The following is a 16,067-nucleotide window of genomic DNA, read 5'->3' as shown; positions in this document are numbered from 1 at the left end:
AAAATACAGAAATTCTGGGGGAAGGTAAAAGAAACAATTGAGAAAAATGATCTGATTAAAATTCCCATTTGTTTGGAGATATGTGTCCTGGGAATGATGGATAAAATAGACACCCCTCAAGATCGGGTTGTAATATCTAAACTAATATTTTATGCAAGGAAATGTATTATTGCACACTGGGGAGATAGAGTGGGACCTACAGTTAAGGAATGGGAAAATTTGACTAGAGCTTCGCTGAGCCGAGAGGAATTCCATTTGGTATCAAGCACGAAAAAACATAGATTTGCTAGATTATGGCAGAAGTGGATAAAATGATTTGGGCGGAGCGATGGGGGAGCGGGGAGTAGGAGTAGAGCGATATATATGAATGATTAAATAAAGAAATATTGAAATAATGAGAATACTAGTGAGCGCTTCCATTATGAAAATGCTCACTAGTCTGCAGGAGGAGGGGGAGAGAAGCGCTGTGAGCGCTGTACAGTACTTACCCCTCCTCCTGCTCGCTCTTCTCAGGGTCCGCGCTGCTGTCTGCAGAGCGCACTCTGACCTGACGCTGCAGGAGGTCAGGTGACTGCAGCGCGGGCCCTGAGAAGAGAAGACAGCCAGGACAGGGAGAGTGGCGGCAGGGGAGGGAAGTTACTTTATTCATTTACAGTCTGATCTGAGGTCTAATATGGGGGTCTAATGAGTTGTCTGGAGATCTGACTGGGGGGTCTGGAGTGGTCTGACTGGGGGTCTGGAGTGGTCTGACTAGGGGTCTGGAGAGGTCTCACTGAGGGTCTGGAGAGGTCTCACTGGGGGTCTGGAGGTCTCACTGGAGGTCTGGAGAGGTCTAATGGGGGTCTGGAGTGGTCTAATGGGGGGTCTGGAGTGGTCTAATGCGGGGTCTGGAGGATTGACTGGGGGGTCTGGAGGTCTAACTGGGGGTCTTTAGGTCTGACTGGGGGTCTGGAGTGGTCTAATTGGGGGTCTGGAGGTCTGACTGGGGGACTGGAGGTCTGACTGGGGGTCTGGAGTGGTCTAATGGGGGGTCTGTGCAACGCATGGCTGCCGGCATCTGGGGTATCCCTTGCCCCTAGGAGGTTTTTACGATATATGTCCCTCTTACAGAGCAAGTAGTCGTGACGCCAGTTGCAGTTAGGCAACGAGGACATGGAGTCCCCTTTAAGGATGGTGGTGTTGATATCCAGGGTAGGAATGTCAGAGTGGTGTAGGTGGGCCTACAATGTCCCTGAAGGTGTTGTATGCACGTGTCACGGGGCTCCTACCTGTATATCCTTGGATCCCAGCCATGGTCAGACGAAGCAGTGCAAAAACGGATGAATAACTTGGATGAAGAAGGAAGTGGAATAAATGGAGTCCAGACTTGTAGTAACGTTGAACACAGCTTTACTTGAGTAAACGGCAATCCAAACTGTTTTACAGACTTGGTTTCCAGCAAGCTTAGGCATGAAGTTCTGGCAGGCAAACTCTCTCAGCTCTCCTACATCTGAACTACTTCAGCTCTGCTATGTTGGCTGGCTTAAAAATGACCTTTCCTTTAGCTTTCTGTTGTAGGCTGCGACTTAGCTTTCTGTAGTCTGACTCTCACTGTAATCCTAGGAAAACTTCTTCCTGGCTGCAGGCTTCTTTAGCTTGGCTTTTAAGGCAATGCAAGCCCAGGAGGGGACATGCAACCATGTATAAACTTACAGGCAAGGCCTGTCCAGACAGGACAAGTCCTGCTTTCTCCCCAGCAGGGGACAAGCTGGAACTACAACCTCTCCCCCTGAGGGGTAGGTTAGAGACTCCCCTACTCTAGCTAAAAAACTCTGCCCTCTCTAGAGAGAGGAAAAGAATGGAAGAAGGGTTCCATCATACATAGTAAAGCTGTGCCAGCAATGCTGCCACTTTGGGGTAAACCATGCAATTACATGAACTTGAACAGTTACGCAAGAATAAATATGCACATTAGTCAGAGATGGAGTGAAATTCATTTTGATTACATAATTTAGCATATGGGAGACAATAGCAATGTGCAAAAGAGTGGTAATGGCACTCTGGGTCATTACATTTGGAGGTCTGACTGGGGGGTCTGGAGGACTGACTGGGGGGTCTGGAGGACTGACTGGGGGGGGTCTGGAGGTCTGACTGGGGGCATGGAGGTCTGACTGGGGGTCTGGAGTGGTCTAATTGGGGGTCTGGAGGTCTGACTGGGGGTCTGGAGTGGTCTACTGGGGGGTCTGGAGTGGTCCAATAGGGGGTCTGGAGGTATGACTAGGGGGTCTGGTGGTCTGACTAGGGGTCAGATATGGGGGTCTGGAGGTCTAAGGGGGTCTGGAGGTCTGGTCTGAGGTGTAATGGAGCTCTGGAGGTCTGGTCTGTGGTCTGATATGGGGGTCTGGAGGTTCGGTCTGAGGTCTGATATGGGGGTGTGGAGGTCTAATGGGGGTCTTATCTGAGGTCTGATATTGGGTCAGGGTCTTACATGGAGGTCTAATGTAGTGTTGATGGCGAATATTCTAATCACAAATTTTTATTGCGAATATCGGCAGTTCAAGAATTCGAGAAGATGTAGAATATAGTGCTATATATTCATAATCGCAAATATTCTAGATTTTTTTTTTCATCATTAACCTCCCTTCTTGCTTGTGGGCCAATGAGAAGGCTGCAATATCTTTGTCAGAGCTTAGCAACATCCCTAGCAACCAATAGGAAAGTTGCCTGCCCCTTACTATATAAGAACCTCCCCAGCAGCCCTTGTATGCAGTATTTTGCAGTTCTGAGAGAGAGCAGTGTCATTGCTGTGTTCTATGCTTTCATCTGGATCCTATTCCTTATGCAGTTACATTAGATAGTTAGTGGGAGATAGTCAGTGTAGGTTACATAGTGATATATTGTAGCTGATAGGTTCCAGTGCAGGGTGTTAGGTAGTGTGATAGGAATTACTGTTTCTCTGCTGTCCATACATACAGTCAGGTCCATAAATATTGGGACATCGACACAATTCTAACATTTTATCAGGTCTGAGTAGATATTACTGATTGGTGCACTAAGTATTGTTGTGACATCACAGCACTATGTCTGTAGTATGTAAAGTCAGGTCCATAAATATTGGGACATCAACACAATTCTAACATTTTTGGCTCTATACACCACCACAATAGATTTGAAACAAGATGGGCTTTAACTGCAGACTGTCAGCTTTAATTTGAGGGTATTTACTTCCAAATCAGGTGAACGGTGCAGGAATTACAACAGTTTGCATATGTGCCTCCCACTTGTTAACCTCTTAAGGACATAGGGCGTACAGGTACGCCCTTGTGCCCTGGTACTTAAGGACACAGGGCGTACATGTACGCCCTGTGTATTTTCGATCACTGCCGTGCGGCTGGCAGTGATCGGAACCCGGTGCCTGCTCAAATCATTGAGCAGGCACCTAGGCTAAATGCGCGGGGGGGTCCCGTGACCCCCCCATGTCGGCGATCGCGGCAAACCGCAGGTCAATTCAGACCTGCGGTTTGCTGCGATTTCTGAAGTTTCTGGTCCCCGCAGTCCCTGACCGCGGGGATCAGAAACTTTATATGCCTAAAAAAAAAGTTTTATTCACCCCCCCCTGCACCCCCGAATGATTTTTATGGTGGCGGGAGGTGCAGGGGGAGGGTTGCGGGCGGTGTGGGCGGTGCGGGAGGCGGGCGGTGCGGCAGGCGGGATCGCGATCCCCCGCCCGCCTCCCCTTGTATAATCGTTGGTGTCTAGTGGGGATACCAGGGTGCCAGCACATTGCTGGCACCCTGGTATAAACGGCTGACATCTGCGATGCGATGTCAGCCGTTTAACCCTTTCCATACAGCGGTCCGTACGGACCGCTGTATGGAAAAGGTTAACAGCGCAGGGAGCTCCCTCCCTCTCCCATCGGGGGGCTGCTGTGCCTTTGCAGCCCCCCGATGGGGAGGGAGAGAGCCCCCAGAGAGCCCCCCGAGAGATCCCCTCCTTACCCTTCCCCGTCTGCGAAGTTCTGAGCAGACGGGGAAGGTTCCCATGGCAACAGGACGCCTCTCAGGCGTCCTGCTGTCCATGGTGCTGAACAGATCTGTGCTGAAAGGCATAGATCTGTTCAGTGTAAGTAAAATACAGTACAGAACAATATATATTGTACTGTACTGTATTATTCAGACATCAGACCCACTGGATCTTCAAGAACCAAGTGGGTCTGGGTCAAAAAAAAGTGAATAAAAGTGAAAAAAAAGTAAAAATCAAAAAACACATTTATCACTGATAAAAAATGAAAAAAATAAAATTCCCTACACATGTTTGGTATCGCCGCGTCCGTAACGACCTGATCTATAAAACGGTCATGTTACTTTACCCGAACGGTGAACACCATAAAAATAAAAAATAAAAAACTATGATGAAATTGAAATTTTGCCCACCTTACTTCCCAAAAAAGGTAATAAAAGTGATCAAAAAAGTCGCATGTACGCCAAAATTGTAACAATCAAACCGTCATCTCATCCCGCAAAAATCATACCCTACCCAAGATAATCGCCCAAAAACTGAAAAAACTATGGCTCTTAGACTATGGAAACACTAAAACATGATTTTTTTTGTTTCAAAAATGAAATCATTGTGTAAAACTTACATAAATAAAAAAAAAAGTATACATATTAGGTATCGCCGCGTCCGTATCGCCCGGCTCTATAAAAATATCACATGATCTAACCCCTCAGATGACCACCGTAAAAAAATTAAAATAAAAACGGTGTAAAAAAAGCCATTTTTTGTCATCTTACGTCACAAAAAGTGTAATAGCAAGCAATCAAAAAGTCATATGCACCCCAAAATAGATGCCAATCAAACCGTCATCTCATCCCGCAAAAAATGAGACCCTACTTAAGATAATCGCCCAAAAACTGAAAAAACTATGGCTCTTAGACTATGGAGACACTAAAACATTTTTTGGGTTTAAAAAATGAAATCATTGTGTAAAACTTACATAAATAAAAAAAATTGTATACATATTAGGTATCTCCGCGTCCGTGACAACCTGCTCTATAAAATTACCACATGATCTAACCTGTCAGATGAATGTTGTAAATAACAAAAAAAAAAACGGTGCCAAAAAAGCTATTTCTTGTTACCTTGCCGCACAAAAAGTGTAATATAGAGCAACCAAAAATCATATGTACCCTAAACTAGTACCAACAAAACTGCCACCCTATCCCGTAGTTTCTAAAATGGGGTCACTTTTTTGGAGTTTCTACTCTAGGGGTGCATCAGGGGGGCTTCAAATGGGACATGGTGTCAAAAAAACCAGTCCAGCAAAATATGCCTTCCAAAAACCATATGGTGTTCCTTTCCTTCTGCGCCCTGCCGTGTGCCCGTACAGCTGTTTACGACCACATATGGGGTGTTTCTGTAAACTACAGAATTAGGGCCATAAATAATGAGTTTTGTTTGGCTGTTAACCCTTGCTTTGTAACTGAAAAAAAAATATTAAAATCTGCCAAAAAAGTGAAATTTTGAAATTGTATCTCTATTTTCCATTAAATCTTGTGCAACACCTAAAGGGTTAACAAAGTTTGTAAAATCAGTTTTGAATACCTTGAGGGGTGTAGTTTCTTAGATGGGGTCACTTTTATGGAGTTTATAATCTAGGGGTGCATCAGGGGGGCTTCAAATGGGACATGGTGCCAAAAAAACAGTCCAGCAAAATCAGCCCTCCAAAAACCAAACGGCGCACCTTTCACTCTACGCCCCGCTGTGTGCCCGTACAGTAGTTTACGGCCACATATGGGGTGTTTCTGTAAACAGCAGAGTCAGGGCAATAAAGATACAGTCTTGTTTGGCTGTTAACCCTTGCTTTGTTAGTGGAAAAAATGGGTTAAAATGGAAAATTAGGCAAAAAAATGAAATTCTCAAATTTCATCGCCATTTGCCAATAACTCTTGTGCAACACCTAAAGGGTTAACGACGTATGTAAAATCAGTTTTGAATACCTTGAGGGGTGTAGTTTCTTAGATGGGGTCACTTTTAGGGACTTTCTCCTCTAGGGGTGCATCAGGGGGCTTCAAATGGGACATGGTGTAAATAAACCAGTCCATAAAAATCAGCCTTCCAAAAACCAAACGGCGCACCTTTCACTCTACGCCCCGCTGTGTGGCCGTACAGTAGTTTACGGACACATATTGGGTGTTTCTGTAAATGGCAGAGTCAGGGCAATAAAGATACAGTCTTGTTTGGCTGTTAACCCTTGGTTTGTTAGTGGAAAAAATGGGTTAAAATGAAAAATTAGACAAAAAAATGAAATTCTCAAATTTCCTCCCTATTTGCCAATAACTCTTGTGCAACACCTAAAGGGTTAACAACGTATGCAAAATCAGTTTTGAATACCTTGAGGGGTGTAGTTTCTTAGATGGGGTCATTTTTGGGTGGTTTCTATAATGTAAGCCTCGCAAAGTGACTTGAGACCTGAACTGGTCCCTAGAAATTGAGTTTTTGTAAATTTCGGAAAAATTTCAAGATTTGCTTCTAAACTTCTAAGCCTTATAACATCCCCAAAAAATAAAATATCATTCCCAAAACAATTCAAACATGAAGTAGACATATGGGGAATGTAAAGTCATCACAATTTTTGGGGGTATTACTATGTATTACAGGAGTAGAGAAACTGAAACTTTGAAATTTGCTAATTTTTTTCAAATTTTTGTTAAATTAGGTATTTTTTGGTGCAAAAAAAATGTTTTTTTTGACTCCATTTTACCAGTGTCATGAAGTACAATATGTGATGAAAAAACAATCTCAGAACGGCCTGGATAAGTCAAACCGTTTTAAAGTTATCAGCACTTAAAGGGACTCTGGTCAGATTTTCAAAAAATGGCCTGGTCCTAAGGTGTAAAAAGGCTGTGTCCTTAAGGGGTTAAGGAACCAAAAGTAATGGGACAGAATAATAATCATAAATCCAACTTTCACTTTTTAATACTTGGTTACAAATCATTTGCAGTGAATTACAGCCTGAAGTCTGGAACGCGTAGACATCACCAGACGCTGGGTTTCATCCCTGGTGATGCTCTGCCAGGCCTCTACTGCAACTGTCTTCAGCTCCTGCTTGTTCTTGGGGCATTTTCCCTTCAGTTTTGTCTTCAGCAAGTGAAATGCAGCTCAACCGGATTCAGGTCCGGTGATTGACTTGGCCATTGCATAACATTCCGCTTCTTTCCCTTAAAAAACTCTTTGGTTGCTTTTGCAGTTTGCTTTGGGTCATTGTCCATCTGCACTGTGAAGCGCCGTCCAATGAGTTCTGAAGCATTTGGCTGAATATGAGCAGATAATATTGCCCGAAACACTTCAGAATTCATCCTGCTGGTTTTGTCAGCAGTCACATCATTAATAAATACAAGAGGACCAGTTCCATTGGCAGCCATACATGCCCACGCCATGACACTACCACCACCATGCTTCACTGATGCGGTGGTATGTTCAGGATCATGAGCAGTTCCTTTCCTTCTCCATACTCTTCTCTTTCCATCACTCTGGTACAAGTTGATCTTGGTCTTATCTGTCCATAGGATGCTGTTCCAGAACTGTAAAGGCTTTTTTAGATGTCGTTTGGCAAACTCTAATCTGGCCTTCCTGTTTTTGAGGCTCACCAATGGTTTACATCTTGTGGTGAACCCTCTGTATTCACTCTGGTGAAGTCTTCTCTTGATTGTTGACTTTGACACACATAAACCTACCTCCTGGAGAGTGTTCTTGATCTGGCCAACTGTTGTGACGGGTGTTTTCTTCATCAGGGAAAGAATTCTTCGGTCATCCACCACAGTTGTTTTCCGTGGTCTTCCGGGTCTTTTGGTGTTGCTGGGCTCACCGTGCGTTCCTTCTTTTTAAGAATGTTCCAAACAGTTGTTTTGGCCACGCCTAATGTTTTTGCTATCTCTCTGATGGGTTTGTTGTGTTTTTTTCAGCCTAATGATGGCTTGCTTCACTGATAGTGACATCTCTTTGGATCTCATCTTGAGAGTTGACAGCAACAGATTCCAAATGCAAATAGCCCATTTGAAATGAACTCTGGACTTTTTATCTGCTCATTGTAATTGGGATAATGAGGGAATAACACACACCTGGCCATGGAACAGCTGAGGAGCCAATTGTCCCATCACTTTTGGTCCCTTATCAAGTGGGAGGCACATATGCAAACTGTTGTAATTCCTACACCGTTCACCTGATTTGGATGTAAATACCCTCAAATTAAAGCTGACAGTCTGCAGTTAAACCACATCTTGTTCGTTTCATTTCAAATCCATTGTGGTGGTGTATAGAGCCAAAAATGTTAGAATTGTGTCTATGTCCCAATATTTATGGACCTGACTTTACATACTACAGACATAGTGCTGTGATGTCACAACAATACTTTGTGCACCAATCAGTAATATCTACTCAGACCTGATAAAATGTGAAGTGCATGTATTGTGCAAAAAACATGCGCATCATTAGTGCCGATTTGCGAAATCGCGAAAATAATGACTGGAGATAAAGAATTCTAGAATTTGCGAATTTATTGCGAATATTATGTGAAAAATTTGCTAAATATTGCGGAAATGAATAGTGCCTATGCCACTCATCACTAGTCTAATGTGGGTCTGATCTGAGGTCTAAAACTAGGGTCTTATATGGGGTCTGACATAGAGGTCTAAAGGGGTTTGGTCTGAGATGGGGGAATCTCATTTAGGGTTTTATATGGTGGTCTTATCTGAAAGGAAGGGGGTATTTTTTGTACTAGCGCACAATATAAAGGGGTGTGGTACCAGTATTTTCAGGGGGACTGTTTCTGCAGAAAAGTATTGGGGAGCACAGTGGACACAGTATTGAGGGTGGCAGGATGGGGTGTTGAGAAGGTGGGAGGATGATGGAAAAGTAGGAAAGTAAGATGTCTGTTAAACTCTGCAGAGACGAGACGTGGCTGAAAGAAGTCATCATGGTGGTCTGGTCTGAGAGGAGAAGAAGAGGAAAGAGAATATCTACATCAGAGAAGAGAAGTCACTGGATGTAAGAGGTACATATGTGGCGCTCTATGACCCTATATGTTCTGTAGCGCTGCATGTAATGTTTTCCAAGTATGTCTTTAAAGGGTTTGTCAGTTTTTCTTTGTATGAGTGCTGCCTTCTCTGCTCTGTTTACCTGCTCATCACTGCAAATGCTACGGCGAGCAGGTGAACAGAGCAGAGAAAGCAGCTCTCATATGAGCGCTGCCCTCTCTTCAAATAGCTGATCAGTCATCAGTAGTAAAAAAAAGGACAACCCCTTTAATAGTAGGACTGGAGGGAAGGGGTTAGGTTGAGAATTTGACATGGGGGGGAATTTCAATATTTGCCTTCGGCAACAGAAAAGCTAGGTGCACCAGTGCTGAGTGAAGGGGGGGGGGGCCCAAGCTGAACTCTTGCACCAGGGCCCATAAGCCTTTAGCTACGCCCCTGCGGAGTGGCCATGAGTTGCTATAGCAGCCATGGCTTCTGCTCCCGCCATGTGTTCAGTGTGTGCCTCTTAATGAGGCAATACTACAACACAGAAGTATTGCAGTGTATTATAGGAGCGAAGAGTGGATATCAGGTTCTCGTCCCGTACTGTGGCTGAAATAAAGGTCAAAAAAGGTTTTGGAAAAAAATTCCCCTTATTATTGGAAAACAATAAAAATAGAAAAAGCTATGTATACTGCATATTTCTCCCTATAAATTGCACTTTTTTCCCCTCCAAAGTGGGGGGAAAATGTCAGTGTGTCTTATGGTGCAAATACTAATGAGTGCTGCTATAATAGTACAGGAGAGCCGGGAAGCAGTGAATGCAGCGCTCCCCGGGATCTGTACTCACCCCTCCCTGGTCCTCGGCCACTCGCTGTGCTGTGACTGCGCACAGTGTGAGGTTTGATTGGGGGATTGAAAGAGGCCTAAGGACTTGCACTATAAAATAGAAACATTACTTATTCTGTACAATGAATATTGTAAAAAAGAAAGAAAAATATTTTTTTAAAAAAGTGATTTTATTGTGCAAAAGTAGAAAAACATAAAACCAATATAAATTTTGTATTTTTGTAAATGTATTGATCAGCAGAATAAAGTTATTGTGTTATTTATACAACACAGTAAAAACAAAACCCAAGAAACAATGACGGAATTGCTCCCAAAAATGTTACAACTTATATGATATATTATAAATACCCCAAAATGGAGGCATTCAAAATATAACTCCTCCCACAAAAACATGCCCTTATATGTCTACATTGATGGAAAAAATAAACAAAGGTATGGCTTTGGAAATGCATGAATGGAAAAAAAACAAACAAGCAAAAAAAATCTCTGCTTTCAGAATCCCAAAATAAGCAGCATCCATCTTTTATGGAAGGTCATTGTTTGGTCTTGTTCATTAGCGCTGCTTGAAAGTAAAACTCCGATTAGGACCCCCTTTACAGATTATATTGCAGAATTTCATGTTTGCTCTTACATTCACCTGTAAAATGTTCTCATACACCTTAGAATTCATTGTTCCCGCAATGATCAATAATCGAGCTACCACAAACCATGATGTCCCCTCCACCAGCCCGAAAACTTATAGCTCCCTCCACCAACACCAAACAATGATGTAAACTGCTCCAGCCCAAAACCATGATGTCTCCTCCACCAGGCCCAAAGAATGATGACCCTCCACCAGCCCCAAACTATGATGACCCCTCCACCAGCCTCAAACCATGATGAGCCCTCCACCAGCCTCAAACCATGATGTCCCCTCCACCAGCCCCAAACTATGATGACCCCTCCACCAGCCTCAAACTATGATGTCTCCTCCATCAGCCTCAAACTATGGTGTCCTCTCCACCAGCCCCAAACTATGATGACCCCTCCACAAACCTCAAACTATTTCCCCCCTCCACTAGATTTATGCTATCGACCTCCATCGACCCCAAACCATGGTGCTCCCTGGGGTTCTTTGCTTCCTCAGAGCTTATACATCTTGTGATTGAGGCAACAAATGAATTCTAAGATGTATGAAAATATTTTAAAGGAGAATGTAGGGCAGTGTCCAGGACCTCAAGGAGAAGAGATGTTGAGTGAACAAAGCATTGACCCAAAACACAAAAGTAAATAAAGAATGTTTGAGAACATTTGCCCTAACCTTAACCCTATGGAGATGTTGTGTCATGACCTGAGCACTGTGCACACAAGGCACTCCCGAAATATTAATAAAATATAACACATTTGTCTGGAGGAATGGTCCAAAATTCCTCCTCGACACTGTGCTAATCTTATCTGCAGCCCCAGTACACATTTGATTGAGGCGATTACTGCTAAAAGGGGCGAGGGGGTTCTATATGTTATTAAATTCAAAGGGTTTACTTACTTTTTCCTCCTGCACTGTGGATGTTTACTCAATGTACTCAATAAAAGAAATGAATGGTACACCTACTTTAGGTTGTTTCATTTTGTAATGGAAAAAAATTAAATGTAAAATGTTTGCAGACTTTGCTTACGCCCCGATTCTCAGTGATGTACAGTAAAAGATATATATGCCAAATTTCAAGAAGATTGGATAATATTTAGAGGTTGCACACTTTGATCAGTTTTGTAAAAGTATGTAAAAAATAATATTTTTTAATGTTAATTACTTTTATTGGGAAAACTAGATATCACAAACTTTAAATTATATTACAACTAGACACTAAGATTAATAGGTAGTATGATAGGCAAAACATGTGTTATATTAATCAACTTTGAACGATGCAATCCCTTCTTTTGTTAGCTTGGTGACGACTTTTCTGTGATGCTCGACTACCCTCAACAAGAATTGTTTTTGTTGTTCGTCCCTGACCCATTCGTTAAACTTTTTTATCAGAGCAATTCCTCTTTCTGCGGTATCATTGACCACCTTAAGAGCATTCACATGGCTTCTTAGAGAATCACTGCAGTATTCTGTCACGTCGTGGAGCCCAAACAATTCAAATAACGTCTTTGTTTTATTAGTAAGGAAATGGCTCAGGTCTTTTCCTTCAAAAACTAGGCTTTACCCTTCATTTCCTTTTTCTTTGCAGGTTTGGTCTCTAAATTTTAGTCATAGTTTCCTTAACAGCCTGAGTAATACGTTCGTCCAAAAAAGCCAATCCTACGTTTGTTTCTGACAGATACCAAAGGTGTCTCTTAGCAACTGTGAGAGCACTTTTTTTTATGTCTGCATCTGGGTAAGTGCTCAGAAGCTGTAGCATATCCAAATCATTCTTTAGAGCCCATCGACTTACAATTGCCTCGTGCGAACATATACAGTATGAGGCTGACAAAATGTGCAACCCGTTTCATTCCTTTCAATTCTCGTTGAGGAATATTCAACTGTTTAGTAAAGAGGACAATTTTAAGTGCATATATTGCCTTTGCCATCCCCCTTGCTTTATGCAGAGCCGTGGGATCCTGAAACTGAAGTAGTTTTTAGACCAACCTCCTAGGTACAGGAGTGAGAGTAGTAATAAAAGTGATCAACATGTGCAACCCCTAAATATTATACAATCTTCTTGAAATTTGGCATATATATCTTTTACATCACTGAGACTCGGGGCAGAAGCAAAGTCATATGAAAATCACATATTTAGAAAAATGAAATACCCTAACCTACTTGTGTGTTATGAGTTTAGTTACATTGTGTTTCTCTAGAATTGTGACTTAAATACAACAAGAACACATTATATTAGCAATCAAAACAGAAATCCAGGGTATTACAAGGGTTCACTTACTTTTTCTTGCATTTGTAATGAGGCCCTAAAACCATGCTGTTATTTTGGAGTGATACAATAATAGCCCTGCTGAGAAAACTGCCCCCATTGAATACATTCAGCCAACATTGCGCATGAGCCCCACTTGAGAGTACCTCACATACCTCATGTACCTCCCTCATGCCTCCTATCATGCTGAAGGATGCACAGGGGTATAAGTGCATCATTATGTCTAACTATAACTTTATATTAGCAAACTGTCTAATATAATTGGAGCAGGTCATGGGATAAAAACCTCTTCTCATCGCCAAAACCGACCCGCCCATGATCCAAATGATCATTTAGAAATATTCTGATTGTGAAATATATGTTTTTTAACAGAATACTTAATGTCTTTATTTCGCAGGCTGTACACGAAGGGGTTCAGCATGGGGGTTAACACTGTGTAGAACATGGCCACCAATGAATCAACATCTGAAGAGTAGGAAGGTTTAGGACGAATGTACATGAAGATTAGAGGCAAGAAGTACATGTTTACCACGACGAAGTGTGAAGCGCAGGTGGAAAACGTCTTCCTGCGTCCATCAGATGAAGCTATCAGAAGAACAGATCTGATTATTTTAATGTAGGATATGACTATTACAGTGAAACAGGCGAGGAGCACTATAGCACTAAGAGAAGAACCAACCATGACGTTTAGCGTGGTGTTGGCACAAGCCAACTGAAGGAGAGGAGGGTGGTCACAATAATAATGATAAATGACATTGGGGCCACAAAAAGGTAATTTAAGAGCTAATATTACCACTGCTATTGGGGAAGCAAACCCCAAGGTCCATGACACCATAGCCAAGATTATATACACGTGCCTGGCCATGATGCTATGGTAATGGAGTGGAAAACAAATGGCCATATATCGATCATAAGCCATGACAGATAGGAGATAACACTCAACGGCATTCAGTGACAAAAAGGTGTACACCTGCATGAAGCAGCCCACATAAGAGATCCTGTCAAGGTGCATAGAAAATTTGGCAAGCATCTTGGGGATGGTCACAGTGGTGGACATCATGTCCAAAAGAGATAAGTTGCTGACGAAGAAGTACATCGGAGTGTGCAGCCTTCCTTCCAAGGTTACGAGGATGAATATAAGGCCATTCCCCGAGATGGCCAAAAGATAGATGAATAAGAATATAAAAAATAGCAGGATATCAAAACCTTGGAGGCTCGGGAAGCCGAAGATGATGAACTCGGTGACAATGCTGGAAGAGTCATTGGTGGAGTTGATATCTTGTGTCTTCACCTGCAAGTTGTAGAAATAATAATGTACAATGTGGTTTACAATTGAAGCGTAAGATAAACAATTGCAAAAATGTTGAGGTGTGAACAGTATCAGAGGGCTAACTTGAAGCTCCTGAGCCCCAGTGTGAAATCTGTTACTGGACATTCAGCTATCACGCATCATTTATAGTACTGGTGTCCTCATATGGGGAAGACAACCTTTTGGTCCTCTTTAGGCTCTGAAATCAGTGGAGCTCTGAACTGGAACATTCACAGATTCCCTGAGGAAACTGTACAGAGCAAATATTTTGTTATTAGGTGTGATCAAAATGCCTCTGGAGAGGTGTTAGAACAGCATTGTCTGTCCTAAACCCGGAAACACACTGAGGCAGCAACTGATTCATCTAAAATACCTAACGCTGAAACACAAGAGGAGCAATATTATATATGCCATCCAGTGCAGTGAGGAGTGCCAAGACATGTAAATTGGGGAAACAAATTGGAGAAACCAGGCTTGAATAGAGGTAGGGGGTATGACATCTATAGTCTGCCACTTACAATGCTGTTCTAACACCTCCCTTGAGGCAGTTTATACACACCTTATAGCTTCATACAAATTTCAATTAACATCTGACTTACATGACGTCTTTGACCTTGTGTTGATTATGATGACCATATTTTGCTGACTACCAGTATTTCATGCCGGATATTCCTTTGTACAAGTCGTTCTAATTGAAAAAGCCAGTGAAGTGACCAGTGAAAAAACTTCAAGAGAAAATTCAAAGTTCATGTGCTCTCTGACTTTTTATTACTGATACATCTTCAGTAGATGTCTAATCTCTACCTAGTAGAGTACACAGACAGCCAGAATCTTACTCATTTTGCTCCATATCTTAGACACTGTATCCTCTGTGTCACTTGAACAGTTTGACTTGGTGCTACTCCTATATTATGGCATTAATAGCCCCCCTGGTCTGTACCCTTTAACCCCTATACACGTTTCTGGATTCAAAGGTAATGTTGAGTGAAGCAAAGCATTCAAAGTGGACTTCAGTCCAAAGTTTGGGAAAACTTCGATTCGCAATGAATTTGAATCTCCTTGCGCTTCATGGTAATGAATCAGTGTCTCCTAAAATGGCGGCTACACGTGTTACAAAGTTAAAGTAAGAAGCCCAGGAATGCGAGATCACCCATAATGTCGTTCAGCCTGCCAATCCACAGATAGCCATTCCCTGTGATGTCACAGCCACATAAATCCCTCATCCCGCGCGGTTCCCGTCATTGTCCTGTGAGCGTAGGGAAAGACATGACAAGCGCTCATGTGCTAGGAAAGGTGTTGCTGAAAATAATTAATAGAAGAATATTGCAGAGGGAGAGTGCAGGGAGACTGCAGGGATAGTGTAGGGAGAGTGCAGGAAGAGTGCAGGGAAATTGCAGGGAGATTTATTCTACGTTGGCTTTGTTTATTCAACATTTACTTATTCCTACATCAGCCATCAGCCATAAATGTAATTCAATACCAATAAGATGGAAGCTTTTATTATTGTGGCCAGCGTGCCAACCAATACCATCAAGTCTGCAACTCTTAGGGGGGGCAGGTCTTAATGATGATCATCCTCATCTTTTGCTGGCTTTACTTCCTAGGATAGTCAGCCAGATGCAGCGAGAGGAGGAGCTGGATGTTCCTCATGACAAATTCTCATTGATATTAAATGATGTGGAAAAGGAGGAAAAGCAGATGGCAGAAGAAGGGCTCACACCTGTATGGCTCAAGAGCGCTGGGGTTGGAGAAGTGGGTATGCCGGAGCTGATTAACTTTCTGTGTTTACTGTCAAATAACCTGCAGGAGATTGCAGACAAGAACAGTGATAATATTCATATTGTCCGCCCACCTAACCAGCCAAACCCCATACTAGCAACAGTCCCTGTTTGATAGTGCCACACGGCCACTAGCAATGAAGAAGGACTGTACAGTGTGATTTTCATTATTAAATGAAAGGCAGCTGTGGGGTAATTGGCCGTGCGGTTCTTCAGCACAGCATGGTCGCAAACCACCCTAAGGCAG

The 16,067-nt window shown here is 42.7% G+C and overlaps 1 protein-coding gene across 1 annotated transcript; it reads right to left on the bottom strand.

Moving 5' to 3' along the window:
- Positions 1–13,061: 13,061 nt before the first annotated feature.
- Positions 13,062–14,318, bottom strand: LOC120994087 (olfactory receptor 6N1-like). The gene has a single exon (XM_040422547.1). The coding sequence runs from the start codon at positions 14,166–14,168 to the stop codon at positions 13,062–13,064; it is 1,107 nt and encodes a 368-aa protein (XP_040278481.1). The 5' UTR covers positions 14,169–14,318.
- Between the last annotated feature and the right edge of the window lie 1,749 nt (positions 14,319–16,067).

The sequence above is a fragment of the Bufo bufo genome, chromosome 3, assembly GCF_905171765.1.
Source record: "Bufo bufo chromosome 3, aBufBuf1.1, whole genome shotgun sequence".
In the NCBI taxonomy this organism is placed as follows: Eukaryota; Metazoa; Chordata; class Amphibia; order Anura; family Bufonidae; genus Bufo; species Bufo bufo.
Note: the sequence above shows the minus strand (reverse complement) of the source record. Positions and strands in the feature narration are given on the sequence as shown.

Bases quoted from the DNA above. Each gene is read 5' to 3' on its own strand.
- LOC120994087 (XM_040422547.1), bottom strand. From the start codon at position 14,168: ATGTCCAGTAACAGATTTCACACTGGGGCTCAGGAGCTTCAAGTTAGC.